Source organism: Protobothrops mucrosquamatus, unplaced genomic scaffold (genome assembly GCF_001527695.2).
Source record: "Protobothrops mucrosquamatus isolate PMUCROS unplaced genomic scaffold, P.Mucros_1.0 scaffold219, whole genome shotgun sequence".
Lineage (NCBI taxonomy): Eukaryota > Metazoa > Chordata > Lepidosauria > Squamata > Viperidae > Protobothrops > Protobothrops mucrosquamatus.
In genome coordinates this window covers 60398-83166 of record NW_015386572.1, presented here as the reverse complement: position 1 = coordinate 83166, position 22769 = coordinate 60398, and the positions used below count along the sequence as shown (strand labels likewise).

General features: G+C 35.2%; 1 protein-coding gene across 1 annotated transcript in view; it reads right to left on the bottom strand.

The window, feature by feature from the left end:
- The window catches only part of INSYN2B (inhibitory synaptic factor family member 2B), a 30298-nt gene extending 18024 nt beyond the window's left edge, over positions 1 to 12274 (bottom strand). The window contains exons 1-2 of the mRNA XM_015814113.2: positions 10965 to 12274; positions 5396 to 5470 (exon numbers count right to left, since the gene is read on the bottom strand). Coding sequence (XP_015669599.2) covers positions 5396 to 5470; positions 10965 to 12259 — 1370 coding nt within the window. The 5' untranslated portion in view covers positions 12260 to 12274. The remainder of the gene's footprint in view (positions 1 to 5395; positions 5471 to 10964) is intronic.
- Between the last annotated feature and the right edge of the window lie 10495 nt (positions 12275 to 22769).

The following is a 22769-nucleotide window of genomic DNA, read 5'->3' as shown; positions in this document are numbered from 1 at the left end:
GAGAGAGAGAGAGAGAGAGAGAGAGAGAGAGAGAGAAAGAAAGAAAGAAAGAAAGAAAGAAAGAAAGAAAGAAAGAAAGAAAGAAAGAAAGAAAGAGAAAGAAAGATTTTCACATCTGACATCATACTGATCCAGGATTGGCACCACAGATCTATTAGTGTTCTAAACTGAGTCAGTAAAGGCTTTTTTTTCTCATAGAACGCCCAGAACGGAGTTCCAGCATCTTTTTTGGATGGAACCTTGTAGGGTAGGCAAGGCAGGTTATATGATATGTGTGAGTTCGAGCACCTTTTTTTTTTTTTTTAGAAAAAAAGCACTGTTGTAAAACATTTAACTCTGCTATGGCAATGTAGAAAATTCTGCAAGAACCAACCTACACTGTGTATTCCTGTACCATAGGAATGGTTCCCATTGTCGGGAACCTTTTTCCATGTCCTCAATATTTCTCCTTCCTTCTGAAATTAAAACATCATGATGTTTTGTCACCATTTCAGAAGATTGAACATGAACACAGAAACACCTTTTTCTGGCAGCAAACACACACAATGACGCATGTCATGTGCTGAATGCTAATATATGCACTCCCCCATTGGTCAAATCATGAATCCTTTGTAGGACAGGGATGACAACAGTGAGGACAGTTGTGTGGGCTGTATGAAAATGTTCTGAAGCCTTTCAGGGGAAATGAAACCAGTAATTGTGTGGATATGCCACCTAAGTAGATAGCTATCATCGACTTGTGATCGTAAAGCCATATTGCGTCAATTGCTCTGTCATTAAAAGTGCTTTCATCTGTCCTCAAACAGGATTCCTGGGTGAAATTTTACATGGCGTACTATCTGCAACTTATGCAACTGAAGATGATTTTGCTTCAATAGAGCCTAGTTACTTCTGTGCTTGCTGACAGTTTTATGTCCACATGTAATGCAAATGTGAGATTTTTTTTTAAAAAAATGCTTCAATATGAATTCTCTTGAAAGAACTGGGTTCTGAGTAGGCAAGGGGTCTATTAAAGCCCAAACTGATAGATGTTAACCACACGGACATTAGTTTCTACCCCACAATATTGGCAACCATGTTATTCCAAGCCAGCAAAGTACCTTGAGGAACTCAATTTCCCACAGATACCTCAGGGCATTTAAACTCATCCAATTTAATATTCTTCCTTCAGGAGTACTGAAAGGCAGATTCAAAAATATCTCTTAAAGTAATAGAAGCTGTCCGTGTGGCTCAGGTGGCAATGAAACATTCCATCCTTACACTTTTTATAAAGATAATCATAACAATATATTGTTCCTGATTAGGAAAACTCCTGATGGCCTGAAGACAGCTATATTGGTACTTCTGGACAATCAAGAATGAAATATTATAAATGAATATGCTACTCTGTCTGTAAGTCCAGCTGCCAATTTATAGCCAGGTAGTTTATGGTTGTGCTTGAACTAGATATTATGCTAAGACTCCTGCTCAGGGACTCTTGTATTGTAAATTATGTGTGCCTTTCAGTTGTTTCCATGAAATTTGGTTTGTAAATGTAACATTCTGTCTATTTATGCGACTATGAATTTCCTCTGTGAATACATGGAGTATCTAAACGTGAGGAACATTTAACCTGGCATTCTATGAAATTTTATAGCATTTATATCTACTGTATATATATACAGCTAAATAAAATTAAGAGTTTCCTATTCTTCCTGTCAACAATGGAAGGGAATGATTTCTACTATCCTTTTCTGCCTCCTAGGTGCTCTGAGGAATAAATCTATTTTGATTTGTGAATTCCTTTGCAAATGGCCTACATGGTACATTTGTATTAAAGTACAAACTAAATATATTTCATTCCTGCCTCGATTTAGGGTATGCATTTGTCCAATTTTAGTTCATAAACATACTGTCCAACTCTTACGATAGGTAGGTCTACATTTCAAGAAGGTTATGAAAAGAAAAATGTCAGACTTGAAGGAAGGTGGTGCAGTGGTTAGAATGCAGTATTGCAGGCTAACTCACTGCCAGGAGTGACCTGCTCAAGATTTACTCAGCCTTTCATCCTTCCAAGGTCGGTAAAATGAGGACCCAGATTGTTGGGTGCCAATGTGCTGACTTTGTAAACCGCTTAGAGAGGGCTGTAAAGCACTATAAAGTGGTATATAAGTTTAAATGCTATTGCTATATAAAACATGTGTGAGATTCTTATTCTCATTTATTTCATTTCTATGTTGATCATTTTCTTCTAAAGAAAATGTGAGATTAGCATGAAAAGATAGGGAATCAGGTGATGCTTATTGCCTTAGAATAGTAATAATCAATGCAGTTGTTTTGGAAAAAGGATGACTGAATTTAAAATATATTGCACAGCTAGATTAAACAATTCCATTTTTGTCCTCAGCAGGAGACAAAACTGCAAACATATATTTGTGTGTATATGTTCTCTGAGAAACTGGCAGAGAAACCACTATCAAGCAGTTACTCTTGTCAAATATACTAATTCAAGTGGGATTCCAGAATGAATTTCAACATGCTGGGTGATAGTTTTTCTCTCTTTCCTAATACAGAACATTTTCTATCAAAAAGGGGTTTCACTTATCAACCTGATTTTTGATGATCAGTGAATTATTTGCTCAAGTGGTTTGTTCCTGCATTCATATTAGCAGCATGAAAGTAGTAATTTAAGAATCAAGTAACTGAACAAAATTTAACCATGGAATAATTATGAATAAATAGCTGTTTCACAATATGCATGCTTCCTTAAGATGCATCTTATATTGCAATTAAAGTATTAATTTAGATATCAAAGCAAAGCAAGCTCTCTATTGTGATGGTGGTACATTTAAAAATGGCCATCTGAAAACCAAGTGAAGAAACATCTCATGTAGAATGGCTAAATTTGAGAAATAGCTCATAAGTCAGTTCTCACATCACCCATATAGAGGCAAAGACAGAGTCAGACTAATGAAAGTAATGGTGTTACTATTCGAGTCCCACCCCTTTTCTATATACATCCCAATGTTGCTCTCAGACCTCAAAAAGGGAGGAGCTTGCAGCACAATGATGAGCTCAGTCTTGTACATGCTATTACTTAACTTAAATACACGAGACTGCAGTCCTAATCTCACAATTTCATACTAAGAATTCAAATAAATTTACCCTATTACACTGATATCTTCCTTATGAATATATGTCAAGGCAGAGGGGCTGGAACAGGACTTCAGCATGTCCCCCTAAATTTATAGTGCATTTTTATCACTTGAAGGACATTCATTAGAAGAACAATAAAAAAATCAACTATTTCTCTGTTATTTCTCTTGTGTGACCAGCATTTTTTAAGACTAGAAATATTATTTATACTTACAGAGTATCACTTGTGCTTATGATGTAGTATCTTTCCTAAAAAGTATTTCAGAGAAAATAATGGTGTTTTGATATGCATCAGCAGCTAACAATCACAAATAACACCAACATCATTATTCTCTGGACAAACTGGATTTTAACCAGCTTTTTTCAAGGCAACTAGCCTTCCTTTAAAGAAGAATTCATCATTTCTCACACTCAGCAACTCACCTGCCCTAGGAAACAGAAATGGCTAGGAGAGTGTGGGATCAATTTCCCCTTTCAGTATTGTTTCCTTTTTAAAAGTTCAGTAATCTTTTATTTTTACTGACTTTAATTCTGTAAACCATCCAAGATAGAAAGTGGTCTCTCTTAAACTCTCCTAAATAAACATGAAAGAATATCATTTTAAATTGGAGACTACAGACCAAAGGAATCCTAGATAGTATTATAAGACATACCAATTTTTATTATGCTAAATCTGCTTGACAGTTTAATGAGCTTTGATGCACTTCAAATTTTTTGGACTGAACTGCCATTCAGCCTAATTTTGGAAGGCTAGTTTAATTAATGTAACTGACCTGAAAAATCTGCTGTGTTTTTAGCATCTATATCATTAAACTGATCATACAGTTAATTTTGGGCTAGACTTTACTTTGCTTTATTTTAAATTTCCATATACCGGTAGTCTGCTTTCTTTTCAACAGTGTCTAATCAGTAACTATCAATTTATTTGCATAATTATTTTCTTTTTTTTCAGTTTTAACTACTTATTGATATATGAGTAGACCTGCCCTTTATTCCATTAATTTCCTTAACAATGTTTGAAATTTTGTGAAAGGCACAGATGGTTTGGCTTCACTAAGCCAACTGTGCTTTTATCAAGAATTGTCAAATTGTGGATTTTCAAGAAAACAATATTTTTTCAATCATATGCTAGCTGATACCCTGAATTAATTAATATGAAGTCAATATTTCCTATTTTTGAAGAAGGTTATTATTTATACATTATATTTCTATAATTATAAACACTGTTAGAAGAATAGTCATGCCTAAACTTCAACTTTCCCCTAACTGACTGATGTCAAAGAGAGATTCTTTTGTTCAATATTGGCACGATGCTGGCTAATTGCCAGTCTTCTCATATGGAAAATAATATACATCATCCTTTCCTGGAATTTTTCATTTGATTTATTTAAGAAACACCATAATCCAGTAGTTGGATTCAGCCAGTTTGCCCCACTTCGGCAGAACCGGTAACTAATTTTTTGTTGCCCAGGCCCAGAATGGACTTCCAGAAGCAGCATCCACACAGAGAACTGGTTGTTCACATATTTGAATCCTACCACTGCCATAATCCCCAAAAGTACAAAAAAGGCATGTTTCTGGGGTGGCAAAATCCAATATTTTTAGTGCCAAGGTTATATGATCTGAGTCCTACATGAAGGAAAGAAAAAGACAAGGTTCTCTCTAGTCTAAAAATATTCTAATTATACATTATTCAACTGTGCATGTTCTGATACTAAATAGAGCAAAACAGAGGCTTTGGATACCTGAGATGTACAGAGCTTTAAATTGCTAAGTGGCTAGGTTCATAGAGCATTAACAAACTAAAAGTTGGATGGTTATGACTTAGTGCAACCAAGCCAACTATGCCTTTATTATCAAGCCCATAGTTAAGGAAATACAGTTTTAATAACTCCTCGACTTGCTAAAAAAAACAAGTCATTAGTGGAACTAAACTAATTCTACACTATTATTTTGTTCTACCAATTGTAGTCCAAAAATATTATTTTTATGAAATAGTCTGAATGTTTCCCTTAATGTTTTAAATCAGCAGTTCCTTCTTTAAAATGTCTTATAATAAGGTTTTTTTCTGTTCTTTTTCCCTAAGTTTAGTCCACACTATAATTATGTGAAATCAATGGTACTTAATCATTGGCTTCAGCCACAACCAGATTGCATCATTTGCTCCCTTTAAGATAGTAGCACAATACTCGTGAATGGAATACTTAATAATAGAGCATCTTGAAACAGATATATACAATTACCCATTGATAGGAGGTACCTGTAAATGATACATGCGGTGTTCTGGCAAGTGCTGCAATTGTTGAGATCTTGGCCAGTGCGATAGAAGTTCCGTCTGCAATAAACAATAGCTGCTATGATTTATTTATAAAACCGGCAACTCTACATTTATTTCCTGGATATTCTATGGTCACTTTCTTCTATAAATATTAAATTTATTATAAGGATTTTGGTTTTAATTTGGCAAAGATTAATTGCAATTCTAATTCTGATGGGAATAAGCTCACAAAAGTATTGGGAATGGATATCCTTCCAAGAAAGTCTGCATTGGATTATATTATCATTTGCTAGGGAGATGGATTCAGATGGTCTTTTTCACTGACATGGAAAAAGTCTTGACCTACTTTTAAAAGACATCTGATGGGGAAGAGCTGGGAATGAACCAATGATACATTATCTTTTTATAGTACAGATAGCCCTCGACTTACAAAAGTTCATTTAGTGACCATTGGAAGTTATAACGGCACTGAAAAAAGTGACTTATGCCCATTTTCACACTTGTGACTGTTGCAGCATTCCTATGGTCATGTGATCAAAATTCAAATGCTTGGCAACTGACCCATATTCATGACAGTTATGGGGTTATGTGATCACCTTTTGCGATCTTTTGACAAGCAAAGTTAATGGGGAAGCCAGATTCACTTAACTGTGATACAAATGTAATAATTGCCACACTTAACCACTGTGGCAAGAAAGGTCTCAAAATGGGGCAAAATTCCCTTAACCAGCATCTTGCTTAGCAATCAAAATTTTGGGCTCAGTTGTGGTTGTAAGTTGAGAACTACCTGTAATTACTGGAATAAAGTGTGGCAAATATTATGCAATTGTCATCTGTTGGTAACTTTTTTTGTTAGGTTTTTATGGGAACCCTTGAGATGCTTCAAGCATAAATGCAATTATTCATTAATTTGTCTATTATTCATTCGTGCTCATAATAATAATAATAACTTAATCAAGTGATTTAGAGTGGCTGCTTTGAAAAGTGGCTAGTTCACTGAAGGTTCAACACAACTCTCAGTAGACATTATGACTGTGAATGCCTGCATATATGTCTGGTTAAAAACAGCTCTTGAAATTTATATGAAGCACAGATTAACCTTGACAATTTAAAAAAAACCCACTAGGGGGAATTCTAAAAGTCCACAGGTTTCTTATGTTTCTGCATTTACTGCATCCTTTTCTGCACCATAATCTTCCTAATTCATACAGTTTTTATTCTGGAATATGAATAAGCATCTTAAACTTTTTCAAGATGGCACATGGTCACCAAATATTTTTATTTTAGTAATATATTTGCTGCTAGTGGACCATATTATTACAATCCAATTCTAGTCAAAATAATTTTAGGGAATAATCAAGGCTTAGCTTGGCATACATCCATCAAGATCAAGAATCATCAAGGGAGAAAGGCAGTAACTTGGACCTCTTTACAAAAAAATGACCTCCATGTGCAACTTTAGTGAGATTCTCTGCCTGAAGAATAATAATCAACCAGGAGTTGTTGATTGATTGTTCAGCCTCAAATGAATTCCTGACTGCTTTCTGAGGAACTCATCTTGCTCCTTTTCTAATACAATTACATTGTGCTACCATAAAAGTTTTCAAGAAACCAAAGTGTTGAGCTTTACTCTTTGTAACTACTAGACAAGTATGTGTTGTTTTCCTTGCGACAAAACAGAATTTGTCTGCCATTGCCTTCTGAGTTTTTCAAAAAAAAGTGTTATTTTCCAGACTAATTTAAGTCCTAGGATTTCCTAATGAACTCCTGTCCATGTGCTAATTAAATTTGACCCTGCTTCATTTTTGGCACACTGGTCAAGGTCTGCTGGTCCTTTTGTAATACTTTTGGATTACACTGCTATAACATTGTTAAAAAGACTCCAAGAGAATGTATGTACCTCTCTTTGTGTGTGTATTTGTGTGTGTATGAGAGAGAGAGAGACCCACACATGCCTTTGAATCAGTGTTGACTTCTGGAGACTGGCTGAATTAGTTTTTGTACTTTTTTGGGCAAGATTTCAGAAGTGGTTTGCCACTGCCTGCTTCCTAGAGCTGAGAGAGGGTGATTGGCCTGACATTGGCCTGCTGATTTTGTGTCTAAGGCAGACAGAACTAGAAGTCACAGTCTCCCAGTTTCTAGTCTGAAGGCTTCACCACTACATCAAACTGTCTCCTGAATACCTAATTAAGGAAGCAGAAATCTATAGCACACTAAAATAAACTGTTAACTGTGCTGAAGATTGTCTGTCCATTTGTCTGTCTCTGTCGTGATATATTTTGGTGGATTCTCCTTTGTGTTGTTCTATAATTATTATGCACATGCAGATGAACAAAAATGCATATACACATATTCAGCACTAAGGAAAAACTAGTTCAGTAAATAATTGCTTCCTTTATTCATAAAACAACAGATGAGAGTTCCAAGAATACATTGGGGACAAAGCATTAATTCTTAAAGAATGAGTATATTGTCTATGAGACCAAGTTGGCTTTGGACCATTGTTGAACTATTTTATTTTCCTGTGTGGTTTGGGTTTGTTTCTAGCTGAGACAAATTAATATGTTAATTACAGTAGCATAAGCTTATGATAATGTAAGAATAGTTGTTGTATTGTTCCTTTGCAAGGGACCGTTTTCACTATCTAAATCTAAAAACTGTTAGAATTATGACTGCATCAGTGAAGACTGGAGTTGGCAAACATGTTTTGGAGCTATTATGGAATTTCACTAGTTGTTAAAGACTACTGAAGCATCTCTGGTCCTGAACTTAGGCAATTAGAATGGCAGTAAACCTTGCCTTTCACACTAATGAATCATTTTATGGCTATTAAGTTCCTCTGATAGATACAGAAATTGAAATTGATATTGTTTGTGCATTTCAGGTTGTAATTGCTTTGACAGTATTTTTAACATTTAGAGCAAATGTCATGCTTCCACACCTTGTACCTCACGTGCATCCAAATACAGATTATCTTAAATGAGATTAATTCAGAGACATTCATACAGTATTATGAAAGGCACCCATAGCCAAATACACTGGGATAAATGAAATTAAGTTAGACTTGTATACTCTAGGTAAGAATTGCCCAAAAGCAAAATATAGGTTGTTTAATAATAGTTAATATTTTTCCTCAGTGGTTTTAAATATTTAAAATATTATTAGATATTAGAAAAAAACTTCCTTGTCAGAAGTACAGATTTAGTGCTGGTTGGTTAGGACAGTAAAAAATATGGAACCAATTTTGCTTCTTCTTGAATATGTAGGTCATAGATTTTTTCCTCCTGTCCCTATAATGAAAGGGTTAGAGTAAATGTTTCTGGCTGAGTGGAACAAATATGTTAATTGCAGTAGCATGACACCCAATGAGCATGAAGTAGTTTATTATAACAGAAGCAGTTTGAAAATTAGGGGTACCATGACATTCACAATAATTAGGAAATTTCTGTAATGTTCCCCTAGAGTGAATTAAACTCCTTCTGTTAAACATGGTTCTTGTTCTGTCTGGACAAGCAGACTATTGCCTTGTCCAAGCAGAAGATCACAGTTTGGCAATGAACTAACTATGTATAAGCCAGGATTGTGCACTCAAGACCGGATCACTGTTAGAACTCATTGTAACAATGAAGGACTCTTCTTCAATGGTCTTTTTTGCTCACAGCAACAACTCCAGCCAACCTGAAGGGTGGGCCTTTTCTACTTTTTGCACAAAGACTATGCCTTGTTAATAAGGTGCATCTCACTCTGGGCACTCAGAGTGGACAGGGGAACTCAATATTTCCATCCTGAGGATGAAACTCAGGAAAAGCTGCTTTTAGAAGTTTGAGAAGAGGAAACTAGACAACTGGATTTCATGGCTTTTGATCATGAGCAGGAAGTTGGGGCTGTTGAGGAATTACTGCTATGAAAATCCAGCCAAATGACTCAGATTTGCTCACTCGCTCCTGAGTTTGAGATGTAAATTATTTTCTTTTGTAGGTTTACACTTTTTTTCTTTTATGTGATTTTATTCATGTGATTTTTTTTTATTTTTACTCTTCTTATTTGATACATTTCATTTGATATAACACATCATTATGTTTTGGAATATGTGATAAATCATTCACAGCTATTAAAGAAGTTTCTCTTTCATTTTTGGGGGGAAGCTATCAATGCTCTCCAAATTTTGAGAGGTTCTTTGAAAAAAAAATCTTTAAAAATTGGTAATATGAGTTCCATCCATTTAAAGCAATCATTTGATTGAGTAGCTTGCTTTCTGGAAGATCCATTTCAAAGTAAGTTTATCATTAAAAAGCTGGTATCTTTAAAGTGATTGGTATTACTGATCCATCAGTATGCATCCTTAAGAAAAGTAAACCAATTTAAACTTAGAAGCACCCACATAATTAATCCCAGAATTCTTGATTTTAGAAGCAACAGAGTTTCCTGAGATAGCAACAAATAATATTATATGTGAAAGCATATTTACATCTTGTAATAACAGCATGCTAACTTCAAATGGATATTTTTTTTACTGTACCACATAAAAGGATCAAGACCTTTAACCAAATCTAGTTACTTTTTCATAAAAAAGTGGTGTAAAACATACACTCTTTTTAGTAATAAATTGAGTAGCTTTGTAAGTGGTAAGGCAAAAGTTTCATGGAGTTCTGTGTCCTAGCATAATAGTGCCCTACTTGAAGTTGTCAATACTTATAGCCAGTAGAATTTAATAATATCTTGCATATCATTTGCCATGTATATTCAGTAAAATGAATATAAAGCAGAAAGGCAATGCCTTATAACAGGGGTAGTCAACCTTGGCTCTTTTATGACTCGTGGACTTCAATTCCCAGAATTCCTGAGCCAGCTTAGCTTAGCTGGCTCAGGAATTCTGGGAGTTGAAGTCCACGAGTCATAAAAGAGCCAAGGTTGACTACCCCTGCCTTATAAACATCACTTATAATTTAAATTCTTAGATACAGATTGAATTAAGTAGATATATATGGAACCATGGTTATATGTGTGGCTATCTAAAGAGAAGGCCTGATTCAGACACTACCACTGCTACTAACTTTATACAATGATCTTGAGAACACTCTTCTCCTTTTACCAGGATTTAGCAGCTGAGGAAACATTTTTTTAAAAAAATGGGGGGGGGGGAGGAGATGGCCAATTTCAGGGTTTTTAATATGTTTTTGCCAACAAATCAGGTTCATTCTAGTCCCATGTATAATTTAGCACTATCTGAATCAGAGTGAAAGAGCCTAGGAGAATGAAACCTTCTTAGACTAGCAAAATTTTAGCATCTCACCTTTACTTTAACATTGATAAACCTTACAAAAAGTTTCCATAAAATTCATGCTGAAGAGGCAGCTGAAAAGATTATTTACAATGGAGAAAAAGCAGCATAGAAATAGCACAGAAAATGTGATTTTGCTACCAATTGTTACCTAAGAATATATATGAGAGTATATATGAGAGTATATATGAGAGAATATATATGTAAAGCAGATAATGTTCTCTTTAGTTAGTTTGAATAAAGTAACTGTAAATATAAGACACAACATACCCTTCATTGAGGGCTCTGGCCTTTTCCATGTCTTGAATTACATTCAAGAGGACTTTAATCTTCTCCTGGTTTGACAGCAAAGATTCCTCCACGGACTGAAGTCTGCCTTGTAGGGCACATAGTTCGCTGTGTGCCAAATGAATTTGATTAATTTCTTTAATCTCTTTTTCCCCCGATTTTGTTTCAGCCCCTGAAAGATAGGCATTTATATGAAAGCCTTCTAAGCAGTTGTTGTACTGTGGCACTTCGGTATTAGTGGAAATGTTTTCTGTTACAGTTTGACAAGAGGGAATAAGAGGTGACACGCTGTTGATAGTGAATAATGTCGTTTGGTTGTCATTCATCTGTATCTTAGGGCCAGTGTCTACTTGCAATTGTACTGACTGCTGAGGCTCTGGGAGAGAGCAGGGTAAAGGATTGTGGTGAAACTGAAACAATGGGAGAACGTTTTCCTTAGCACTGATATCATTCTTAGATAGCAGCTCAGTGTAACTTTCCTCTTCACATGAATTCTGACCCATTTGAGCATCATTACAGTTCTGACTTACACAAGTCAGGTTTTCAGACTCCACCAGCATGGAACATATTCCCTCGGATTCCCTCTTAGTGGGAGAAGGATCAGTGGAGCTCCTTAAGTCCACTTGTGTGTCTGGATAAATGGAAAAATTGTCTAGTGCAGAACCCAGGTGTGTATATTCAGGGACCTGGGTAGAAACAGTGGCTGTTTCTAATATTGCAAGTTGATCAGAACCCAAATGGACAGGGCCATTGCTTTGTGCTTTAGGTACTCTTCGGAATAGAGTATTTGCTGTTGCTTTTGGCCCATCATTTAAACGCTGAGCGATACTCAAGTAAGAGAGACTAGAAGAGATAATGTCCTGTTGAGAAAGATTGCCATTAACTTGAAAAGTATATTCAGACTCTTTTGGCATTTCTGTTAGAGACTTGCTTGTTGTAATTCTTTTCTTTTTAAACACTGGAAAATGCTTCCTGAGGCTTGGAGAAGTCTGTATGGCAATATTTTGTAATCCTTTGCAAGATGGTGGAAAACAGAGTGAATCGTTTACTAAGTTATGGGCTTGGGAGGTTTGTATTTTATCCAATACACATGGATCTTGGGTATCTCCTGCCTCCAGCTCTGATTCTGCAACTGTTGGGTTATCTGCTCCATCCTCTTTAAATCGGACTTGTTGTGATTTGCTCCTGCGATGGTGTGGATGTCTTCTAAAATCAACTGAATCCAGGCTGTTCCGTTTCAGCAGGACAGGCCTCACTTTGATGCCTTGCTGAGCCATTGAGTCGCAATTCAACATGTGCAGATAATAGGTTTCTTTGCGACCCATTTCATTTGGTCATTTGAACAACACTGGGCCTGAAGCCAGCCAATCGAAACATGTATTGTTATTCAGCGAATAATTTTTTTGCTTGGTTTGGTCTTAATTGTGAATGTTTGAGTTAGCAGTTTCTCTGCTTCTTCTTTATTATTCTTTTAGAATATTATTTATCACTTAAATAGTAAACATATATAGCTGATACCTCCTATTTTGTGTTTGCATAGAGTGTAAACAACAAGCATAAAAACAGTTTGTGGTACTTGCCTCCCTGATGCATAGATTTGTGAGAAAAACAGATCCATCAATAGTAAACCAATTTTTTTTGTTTAAGTTTGTTTCCCCTTTCTGTCCCATCTTCTCACTTTTACAAATAAGTTTATTCTTAAATATCTGAATGGAAGCCAGTGCGTTGAACCCACATAAAAACAAAGCATCCAACAGGATTAACTGGAAGAAATGTATTGAAGTACTGTAGGTTTCTTGATTTGATTTATGCAGATATTAGGTTAAGTACATCCGAATGGTTAAGATACAAACAAAATATTTTTGGTCATTGAAGATCAGTTTTTATGGTAAAATGTACACTTATGGCCTGGAAGAAAAAGAAGAAAAAATAGTCATTACTGGAAAGTCATATATATGTTTTTAATGTACAGTATTTAAAAGTAACATCACAGTCTTTTCCTAAATGCCCCCATGTCTCCTGCATTGAATTTTCACTGGATAACTGGAATCAGATTTAGTGGTTCAATTATTATTGCTTTCTAGGGAAAAGGAGAATGACTGTCTTTTAATAATAAATAGTCAGCTCATGTAACATTGGGTTTAGCCTTTACTTTTCACAATTCATCAGATACTCAAACTGTAGAAAATACAGCAACAAGTGCAAAGAAGAAAGAGATTGCTTCTTATCTACATAAATAGAAGTATGCAGTGTTCTTAGAATCCACATTCACAATTAAATGATTTTTGTTTTTCTAATATTCTATGACCATTTGGCTTTTCATTCTCATGGGCATGTGTGATATCAAGTAAGTTACTGCCTAGGTAGTTATGGAATTAGTTTAATTGTGTACTGTCCAAGTGACCTCTCTATATTATGCTAGAACAACTTCCATTTTTTTCATCTCTTTTCCTCTATTTTTCCTTCTTTTTTCAAAACAGATGCTTTCCTAATAAAATGCCAGAATTGTTTTCATTTTTAGAGTATATAGCAGAAGTTGAAATCCTAACCTGAACTTTGCCGAAAATTGTCTTGTGGGAAAATAAATAAAGGTCCTAACTTTTCAGTCTACTTTTTTTCTTTATGATATGTAAATCCTGAAACATTCATGCTAACAAGATGCTAGTGCAGCATAGCGCCAAAGTTTTCCAGTAAAATTAAAGTGTTTTTGAAGTAAAATAAGACAATTATTATTATTATTATTATTTTATTATTAATTAAACTTTTACCCCGCCCTTCTCCTTACGGACTCAGGGTGGCTAACAACCAATAAAATACAAATACACCCCAAGACACCCCTTAAAACTTGGTTAAAAAGAAATATTTAAATTGGCTATAATTAATTAAAAATGTTTAAGAACCCCACTAAAAAATTTCCCCTTAGGCCAGTCCTGCTTGCTGAAATAACCATGTCTTGAGGGCGCGGCGGAAGGAAGGGAGATCCGGAATCACCCGGNAAGGGGAGCCCCATGTAGAGAGCGTTACAGTAGTCCAGGCGGGAGGTGACGAGAGCATGGGTGACTGTGCGCAAGGCGTCCCGGTCCAGGAAAGGCCGCAACTGGTGGATCAGGCGTACCTGATAAAACGCCCCCCTGGTCACGGCCGACAGCTGGTCTTCCAGTGTCAGCCGTGGATCCAGGAGGACCCCCAGATTGCTACTCCTTGAGGAATAAACACATGCACACTTCTGTCTTTCTCTTTCTCTCTATCCCTCTGCCCACAAAACAAAATAAAATTAGAACATTTGGTCATGGAACATGAAGATATCTAAAAAAAATGTTGGTAGGTTCCATGAGAAGCCCTAGAGAACATTGCTATCAGGGTCATGACCATTCTCACCCCAGTACTCTTGAAAGACATTCAAAGCAAAACCACTTTGCTAAACCTTTCCAGGACAGATTATGAGCCATTTCTGGATCTGTTTTGTGCAAAGGTTCATGTTTAAACCAGGAAAGTCTTCTGTGTGGATAAGCTGCAATCCTGATGGTTAACAGCTTTAGGTCATACCTTCATATTTTTGCTCAGTTACCTCATTTAGCCAGGGAGGTACTAAAGGAAGGTGCAGAGAAGAAAGAAGTGAGAAGAAGAAAGAGGTATAAATTCCTTTATCCTCTGTAAATTAAAATTGAATATCTAAATATCATATCTTTCTCCTCCAAGAGTATTTCTCTTATCATATTTGAAATTTTCTGAAATTTGGGTGTGTTATTCAGTACTTTTTTCCTTCTTTTTCCAAGTTTTAAAAACAAAGTCTCTATGTATAAATATGTACATTGAAATATTGATGAGAGCAATGAAATGGTCTTGACTTCTTATAATTTCATATTGTAGCTTATTTAAAAGCAATAATATCTGTAAAAGAAGTTATAACCTTGCCTTTCATGTAATTTTTGTACGAATTTATTTCCCTTCTTTTTAATGTAAACAAAAGTATCTGTGCTAGCAAAACCTCTGCTTGACTGGGCACAAAAAGACCATATTGAATCATTAAAGCTAGACAAGCAAAATTTATCATGTACATTTTGTGATTGCATTTTTACATCAATTAATCTGTATCTCTCTCTCTGTCTCTCTGTCTCTCTGTCTCTCTCTGTCTGTCTCTCTCTCTCTCTCTCTCTCTCTCTCTCTCTCTCTCTCTGTGTGTGTGTGTGTGTGTGTGTGTGTGTGTGTATGTATGTATTTCTAATTGGATATTTTTCATTTTGACATTAAATATGAATATAATAGCGTTTGGCTGCCAGGATTGTCCAAATTAATATAAACTAATACAATAACACCTTAGAGACGAAAACAGTTTTACTCTTCAGCAGTTAATTGAGGGCATATCACTGCTAACTTCAAAAAGCATACCCAAGATTAAGACAAAATATTTTAATATTTTATGCCTCAAAATATTTTATACTGCCTTCAAACTAAACAGGTTGATCATACAATGTACAAATATATCAGTTCACAATGTTGCTTCAGAAAACATATGTATTTTATGCTTTTTTGTATTGACTACATTATCTTTGCTAATATTTAGATTGACTCAACCTTCCAGCTTTCCGAGGTTGGTAAAATGAAGACCCAGATTGTTGGGGGCAATATGCTGACTCTGTAAACCACTTAGAGAGGGCTGTAAAGCACTGTGAAGCAATATATGTCTAAATGCCACTGCTATTTATAAAAATTTCATGTTAAATATGTGTTCATTTAGAATTGGCCATGCAGCCAATGCCAAGCAGCCAATGATATAGGCCAAAATATGAATTTTAATGAAATACCGCTGTTTACAGGTTCTCTCTGATTATGTTATTGGCATGATAGATATGCTAAAATTTGGCATGTATGCTAAACTTGTATGATTTGTATGCTAAAATTTATAATAATCAGATTTATGAGTCCCAGATACTATCAGTAATGCAATGAACAATGTCTCTGAGCACCCACATACTGTATGATTGCTATTTGGGAGATAATTATATTTCTCCACTATCTCCATAATACATCCCATAGTACCTCAATTTGAGCCAAGATAAAAAAAAATCTCCTAGTATATATGAAATTTGTAGTATGTGATAAAAGTAGCTAGGAACTGTACACAGAAAACCTATAAGTGTGCCAAAATAGAAATGTCATGTTTCTGATAGATGAAACTTATCAAAAGAACTTCGAGGCAAAAATTCTTCCTTAAAGAACATTTTACTCAAGAAACAAAGTATCGGCACTACATAGTTGAACCCCAAAACTAAATTCCCTCCCCCCAGATACAAAGTGCAATTCCCACCCCCAATAAGCTGTCATAAATCACGTTCTCCAATTAGCCTAAAACACGGGCTTTCTCCCTAGCTCCTCAGTCCACCAAAACATTATCAGCTCATCCTTGGGTTCCCACAAAGCAGCATTATTGTTATGGCTAACTGAGCTCAAGCTTTCATCCCAACCCCCAACCCCCTTATGCACCTGATTTTTAAATACCAGAAAAAGCATGTTAAAAGCAAAGAGAAAATGGCTGCAATTTTCATCAGTTATCAGAGCGGGAACATCCAATGTTTATAGTGTTGACAAGAAATTTATGATTTTAGCCCTCTCATTCTTCCTGATCCATATCAACTTCTCTCTTCTTTCTCTACATTTACTAGAGATATTGGCTCATTTATTGATAAAAGCATTTGATACTTTTTTGGACTCTATTGGGTCTACTGCCCATCTAAATGCTGTCAAGGAGAGGACCAATTTCATTTCCCACAACATGACATTTCCTTATTGACGTGCCACAGAAAAATTGCACATTTTATTGATGTAATCTTTCTAACATTTGCTGCATTAGATTTGCTTCACATAGTGGACTAGGTTACTTGTTCCAATAGATGGAAATGCAGATAGCCATTAGTTCATTCAGCAAACCCATATGTGACAACTTTGATAGACTGTCTTCTTTAGAAACATCTACTTGACAAACTAGATTTACTACTCTCCCAATTTCTTCAGAATACAGTTGATCCTTCTGGAAAGTTTTAGATGTGTGAAGAAAATCTTTAAAAATGTCTTTTGCAGGATTGGTGAGCCATAGTAGCTGTCTCAGGATTATGAAGGCAAGCTGGGCATTTTTACTTGGAAAATATTTTAAAGCAAGGATGCCTCTGCTGTGTACGCAGCTAATTGTTTCCCTCCACTCCAGAGCTCAGCTGTGAATGGCTTTATTTTTATTATACCAAACCCAAATATGGCTTGTTTTGTTTTGGTTTAGCATGTCATACAAATCTATCTCATATATAGTTTCCCAAAGACCGCAGCAAGGTTTTAGCATTGCTATTAGATTCTTTGCTTCACAGAAGTCATCTATTAATCATTGGGTTATGGTGCACTTTCTTAAACTGCAATCCTATATGCAAATTCCTGTCAAAAGAGTGAGGTTAGGATTTACTTGAGTCATAGGCTTTCACTGTAATCAATTAAGACTGAAGTAGCATTTGTGCTAACTTCTGGGAAAAGTAAAGTTGTTTTCTAATCAAGCTTGGTTCCTAGTGACCTACATGGAAATATCCATGCAGAGCTTTTTTTAGCCACATGCAGAAATGTTTGCTGTTACACTGTTAGAGCAATAGAGATGGGAGCAGGGAAGGACTGAACCCAACTGGAGAACCTTTGTTTACCCTCCCCTCCCCATTCCCTCTTTCCCTTTTCTCTGATTGGTGCAATGAATCGGGATGAGCAACCTTTTCCCAGTTTTCTTTGTTTCCCCAGGATAAAAAAAAATGTTCCTGTTTATTTGCATCTATCAAAGGCTTTTCATAGTAGCATAAATATGTCACAGTGAAAAAGAGTCTAAACTGTCTCAACATTATTTCAGATGAAAGGATACAGGAGAAATCCCCTGGGCATAAATGTTTCAAGGACATTCACCAAACTGCACCTTTTCAGAGCATCATTTTTAATTAAAAAAAAAAACCCTTTTATTCAAAAGTGACTGGTCAGGTTTATACCACCAAAACATGGATTGCGTTAAATATTGATGTAACAATCCATGGGACTGTTCCAATTACACTGGGAACTTTTGAATTATTTTTAGATTTGTTTTTATAATTTTTAATACAGAACAAGAAAGAAAAAAAGATGAAAAGAAAAAAAGAAAAAAAGAAAGGAATAAAGACAAAGGTGCAGAAATCAAAGCAAAAGAAAAAAGCAACTATAAAGAAGTTACCTAGTTTAATAATAATAATGATAATAATAATAATAATAATAATAATAATAATAATAATAATAATAACAACAACAATAATAATAATAAAGTTAGAAGGGACCTTGGAGGTCATCAAGTCCAACCCCTTGCTCAGGCAGGTAACCCTATACCATTTCAGACAAATGGCTGTCCAGTTTCTTCTTAAGAAAGAAGGGATGCTGGGTACTTATTATTTTAAAGAGTATCTGAAGTGCTAGCTGTTCATTACTCTTGTTCTGGAAGCTTATTGCTAGACTTATCTCTTGGTTTATCATTCTCTCTATGTCCTCCGTGGCCTTAGTTACAAGTGTTTAGCATCTGGTTAATAAATAATTCTCTGTTGATTCTATCCTGAATAAACCAGTCTACAAAAGCACATAATCATTTGCTTTGGATTTTTTCAGCTGTAGAACTCTGATTTAATCTAACCTTTATTTAAATGGTGGAACTGCCAGAAGCAAGCAAAATAAATCTAAGGAGGCAAAAGTTGCTACACAATAAGAAATAATATTTTTAATCCTTGCTTTGAGGTAAAATCTGAGGCTACTAACATAAGGGCTAGTCAAATCAATACACTTGAGCAGTTCTGTACAAATTTATATTAGCTTTCTAAAATGTAGTTAGCTATTTAATTTGTTTTCATAAATTTATTATGTTAACACATACCTGCTGTTTTGCCTCAATCATACATACACTCACACTTGTTCATGGCCACTATGCTGCTCTAAGAGTGGTAAAATTTTAAACAGTTATTCCCTAGATAAATATTTTATTAAGAATTTAATGGCACTTCTCCTTGATAACATATACTTCTAAATTGATTTTATGTTCTTTACATTCTGGAATAGCAAATGTTGCTGCTCATATAAATATGCAAGGCCATCAGACAATTGCTTAAGTCAAGTACATACATGAAATTCTTATTTTTAAGGATTTTTTGAAGGTAAAGTATATTAAAGCATTATTACTAAAACAAACTTTTGAGCCTTAATAATTCTGAAACAATAATTCTTCTGCAACCATGAATATTTGATGACATTTTTTGTCATCATATAGTGGAAGTTTTTCAACTATTAGGAAGTTAAAAACTAAAGTTATCCTATTATTTATAAACTCCTTAATAATGAAATGAATTCCATCTTTCATTTTCAAATCAATGGCTAACGTTTGATGTAAACATGGTATGGAAAATATGATATGGACAAATGTCTGAACCTCACACAATCTGTCTTCATACCATCACTTCCTTCTACCATTCCTGGTGCATTAAAATTCAGCAAGTATTGCTACCCGTTATGTTCTGGATACTGAATGTGATACTAAAATTATCAGACTCAAAACAGTCAAGAATTGAAACCACAACTCAAAAGTTCTCCTTGCTTATTCCAATCCTAATAACACAGTTTCTTGGCTGGAAGGAAAAGAATGATTGATTTTGGGAATGTTGAGTTGTGTGATACCATGAAGAGAGAAGCAACCCACATGAGTTTTGGCAAGTGATTTATGCACATCTGACCTTGAGGAATTTGTAGATTTCCCCCCTCAATACAGGCTTTTTTTAAAAAAAAAGTCTTAATTGCCTGTCTAGTGTTCTCAAGCCAAATGCTGCAATGAAAGAATAAATAACATACAGCACAATTTCACAGCCAAGATTGTAGAAATAGCAACTCCTTAATTTAGCTATTTTAATACTTCCTTGGCTGTCATCATCATAGGACTCCTTTCTTGACTTTGAGTGTTGTGAAGCTTATTTAGACTTCACCTTCATTTATTTCCTTCTTCTAGAATCATCTCCCTGTTTTCTCTGCCTTAACCTGCCAATGCTTTGCTTAGGATCTTCATTTTTTTTTTTATCTTTTCTCTCTTCTCTTGCTGGCAGATAAAGATGTATTGAGCACTTTCTAGTTCATTGGTGTTGCAACTGCTGTTAGGCACAAGTTACATATTTTTCTTAGATACCAGGCAATTTCACATCTGCTTTCTTTAAGATCTCTTCAGTGATGATCAGCTGAATCAAGTAATCTATTTTACTCTGTAGGAAAATCATAGAATTTGAATTTCCATTACTCTGTATATAAATCATAGAATTTGAATTTCCATTATCCATATTTTACTGTTCTTCAAATTTCCTCTCTAAAAAAACCCAATTCACAACAAAGTTATATATATATATATATATATATATATATATATATATATATATATATATATATATATATATATATATATATATATATATATATATATATATATATATATATATATATATATATATATACACACACACATATACATATATATATATATATATATATATATATTTATTTATTTATTCTGATGTATATTTGTTGACCATGAAATTACTAGGAATACATTCACTTTTTCTCTCAACTTTTTTTCTTTGTATTTTCTTTTCAAGCTTTTGATTGAGACTGAGGCCAAGGAGATTTGCTGGGACATCTGATAGGGTATTTTTCTTATGGGGCATCATTGAGTTTTATCCTTTGGATAGAGCTGGTTCTTTGTTTGTGAGTCTTTGTGACATTTCAGTACTGTAGTCTAGAATATACGTTAAGCATTACTGGGTTTTACTTATTATCTATTTTACATACAATGTAAAATAAATCAGACTAATGTTTTTATATACTGTCAATAGCAAGATATTGATTCTCCTCCCATTTATATTTGTTCCTTATGTTCCTTTGTTGAAAGGATCCTGTGTTTTCTTTATGTGAACCTGTATGTTTGCATGCATGTGTGAAAGATGAAGGACAGTGATTCATCAAGTTACTGAAGCGTAACTTCAGTATGGGCATCTCAGATGACGTTTCACTTTGCAATTTCCTTGGTTGACAGTGACCCATAGCTTGAAGACTTTCACGTTTCTCCACTTCTGTATTAAAAATGGTTTCACTGCAGTCCTCAGAGCTTTATGCTATCAATTCTGCTTTGATTTTCCTTGGGTGTTAATAGCACTGCTATGCTTTGAGAACTGAAGCCCATTAATATGCTAATGCTGCCTTTGGTTTTCCTGCCTTAAAGAGACACTTTTGATGCTGGATTAAAATGTCTTTATGTCTGACAAACTCCTAGAAATTAAAAGAATAAAATGTATACTGTGAAATTTTAAGTGCGCTTGTGTTTGTGTGTGTTTAACTTCTTATATATTTTAAGCTGGTCCCTAAAAGTGATACACTGAGGGTAGAAAAGCCCTTACTACAATGTTATGTTTTCAGATAACAAGTATATGCTTTAGTAATAAGTTGCAAAGCAATAAACCTTCCTGTACCCAGAGGAGCTCTTTCAAGAGGGGTTTTGTTGTTGGTTTTTGCTGTTCTCAACTTTTCTTGTGCCTCAACAGCTTTAGTTCAGATGAATACAAGATAAGGGAAATAGAGGTTTCTTCCCCTTTTTTCCTTATGACAGTCTTATGAAGTTGGCACAGGATAGCAAAATCTGTAACAGAAAATAGTCTCCTGGATCCCCTCTGTAGCTTGAAGTAGGTTATCTTGTGTCCTAAGAAATTTCCATTATGTCCATCACATTCCCATATGTTTACTACTATGGATCACAACGTGATTATGTTTTGATACATGCTATCATCCTCAGTCAAAAAAAAAACCCAAACAAACAAACAAACAAACCTGCTAACAGCAGAATAATAAAGCACGTATGCAGGCCAAAACTCCTGTGCTCTAATATCTGTTAGCTGCTTCTGAAAATTATTCTTCTGAGCAGTCAGTGATAATTAACTCCCAAGTGAACCATGTAGGGTTAATTCTGGACTGCAGCTGCAGAGGTTTCAGCCTGTGTTTATGTGACCCTTGAAAAGAAAGATTCAGCAGCACACAAGACCAGTGGTGCTGGAAGACCTTCTTGACGCCTCAGAAACTGGCTAGTGTGCATCTGAGACCACATCTTTTAACTGAGCACCAAGTTCCCTATGGTGGAGTTAGAACTCCTCTCTTGTTCTTCTGGGAGTTGTAAATTGACTCTCTCCCAATCATTCCTCATACTGTAGGTTGTTTGTTTGTTTGTTTGTTTTTTAATCACTATGCAAGCATGCCTTCTTTGGATATCAATTTTCAAAGGAACTTAATATAGTCTTTCTGGGAAAGGATCTTTATAAGAAGCCGCAAGTGGTTTTTCTTTGGGGATGATAGACGAATGTCCTCCTAACCTTGGAAACTGCTTCAGAGTCTTTGATGTGAGCTATGCTGATCACTCTTCCCCCACCTTCCTCCTAATAACCACTGTCCTTTATATATAAATTAACCTTGTAGGCATGGCAAGCAGCACTTGAATTGGGTTTTAGCAGTATAAAACAAAAAGTAGACACTGAAATAGTATTGTACATTCAAAGAGCAACAAAGATGATTAGGGGCTAAAACATATAAGGAACGGTTGCTGCAATTGGGTATGTCTAGTTTAATGAAGAGAAGGATGAGGGGGGACATGATAGCAGTGTTCCAATATCTCAGGGGCTGCCACAAAGAAGACGGAGCCAAGCTATTTTCCAAAGCACCTGAAGGCAGGACAAGAAG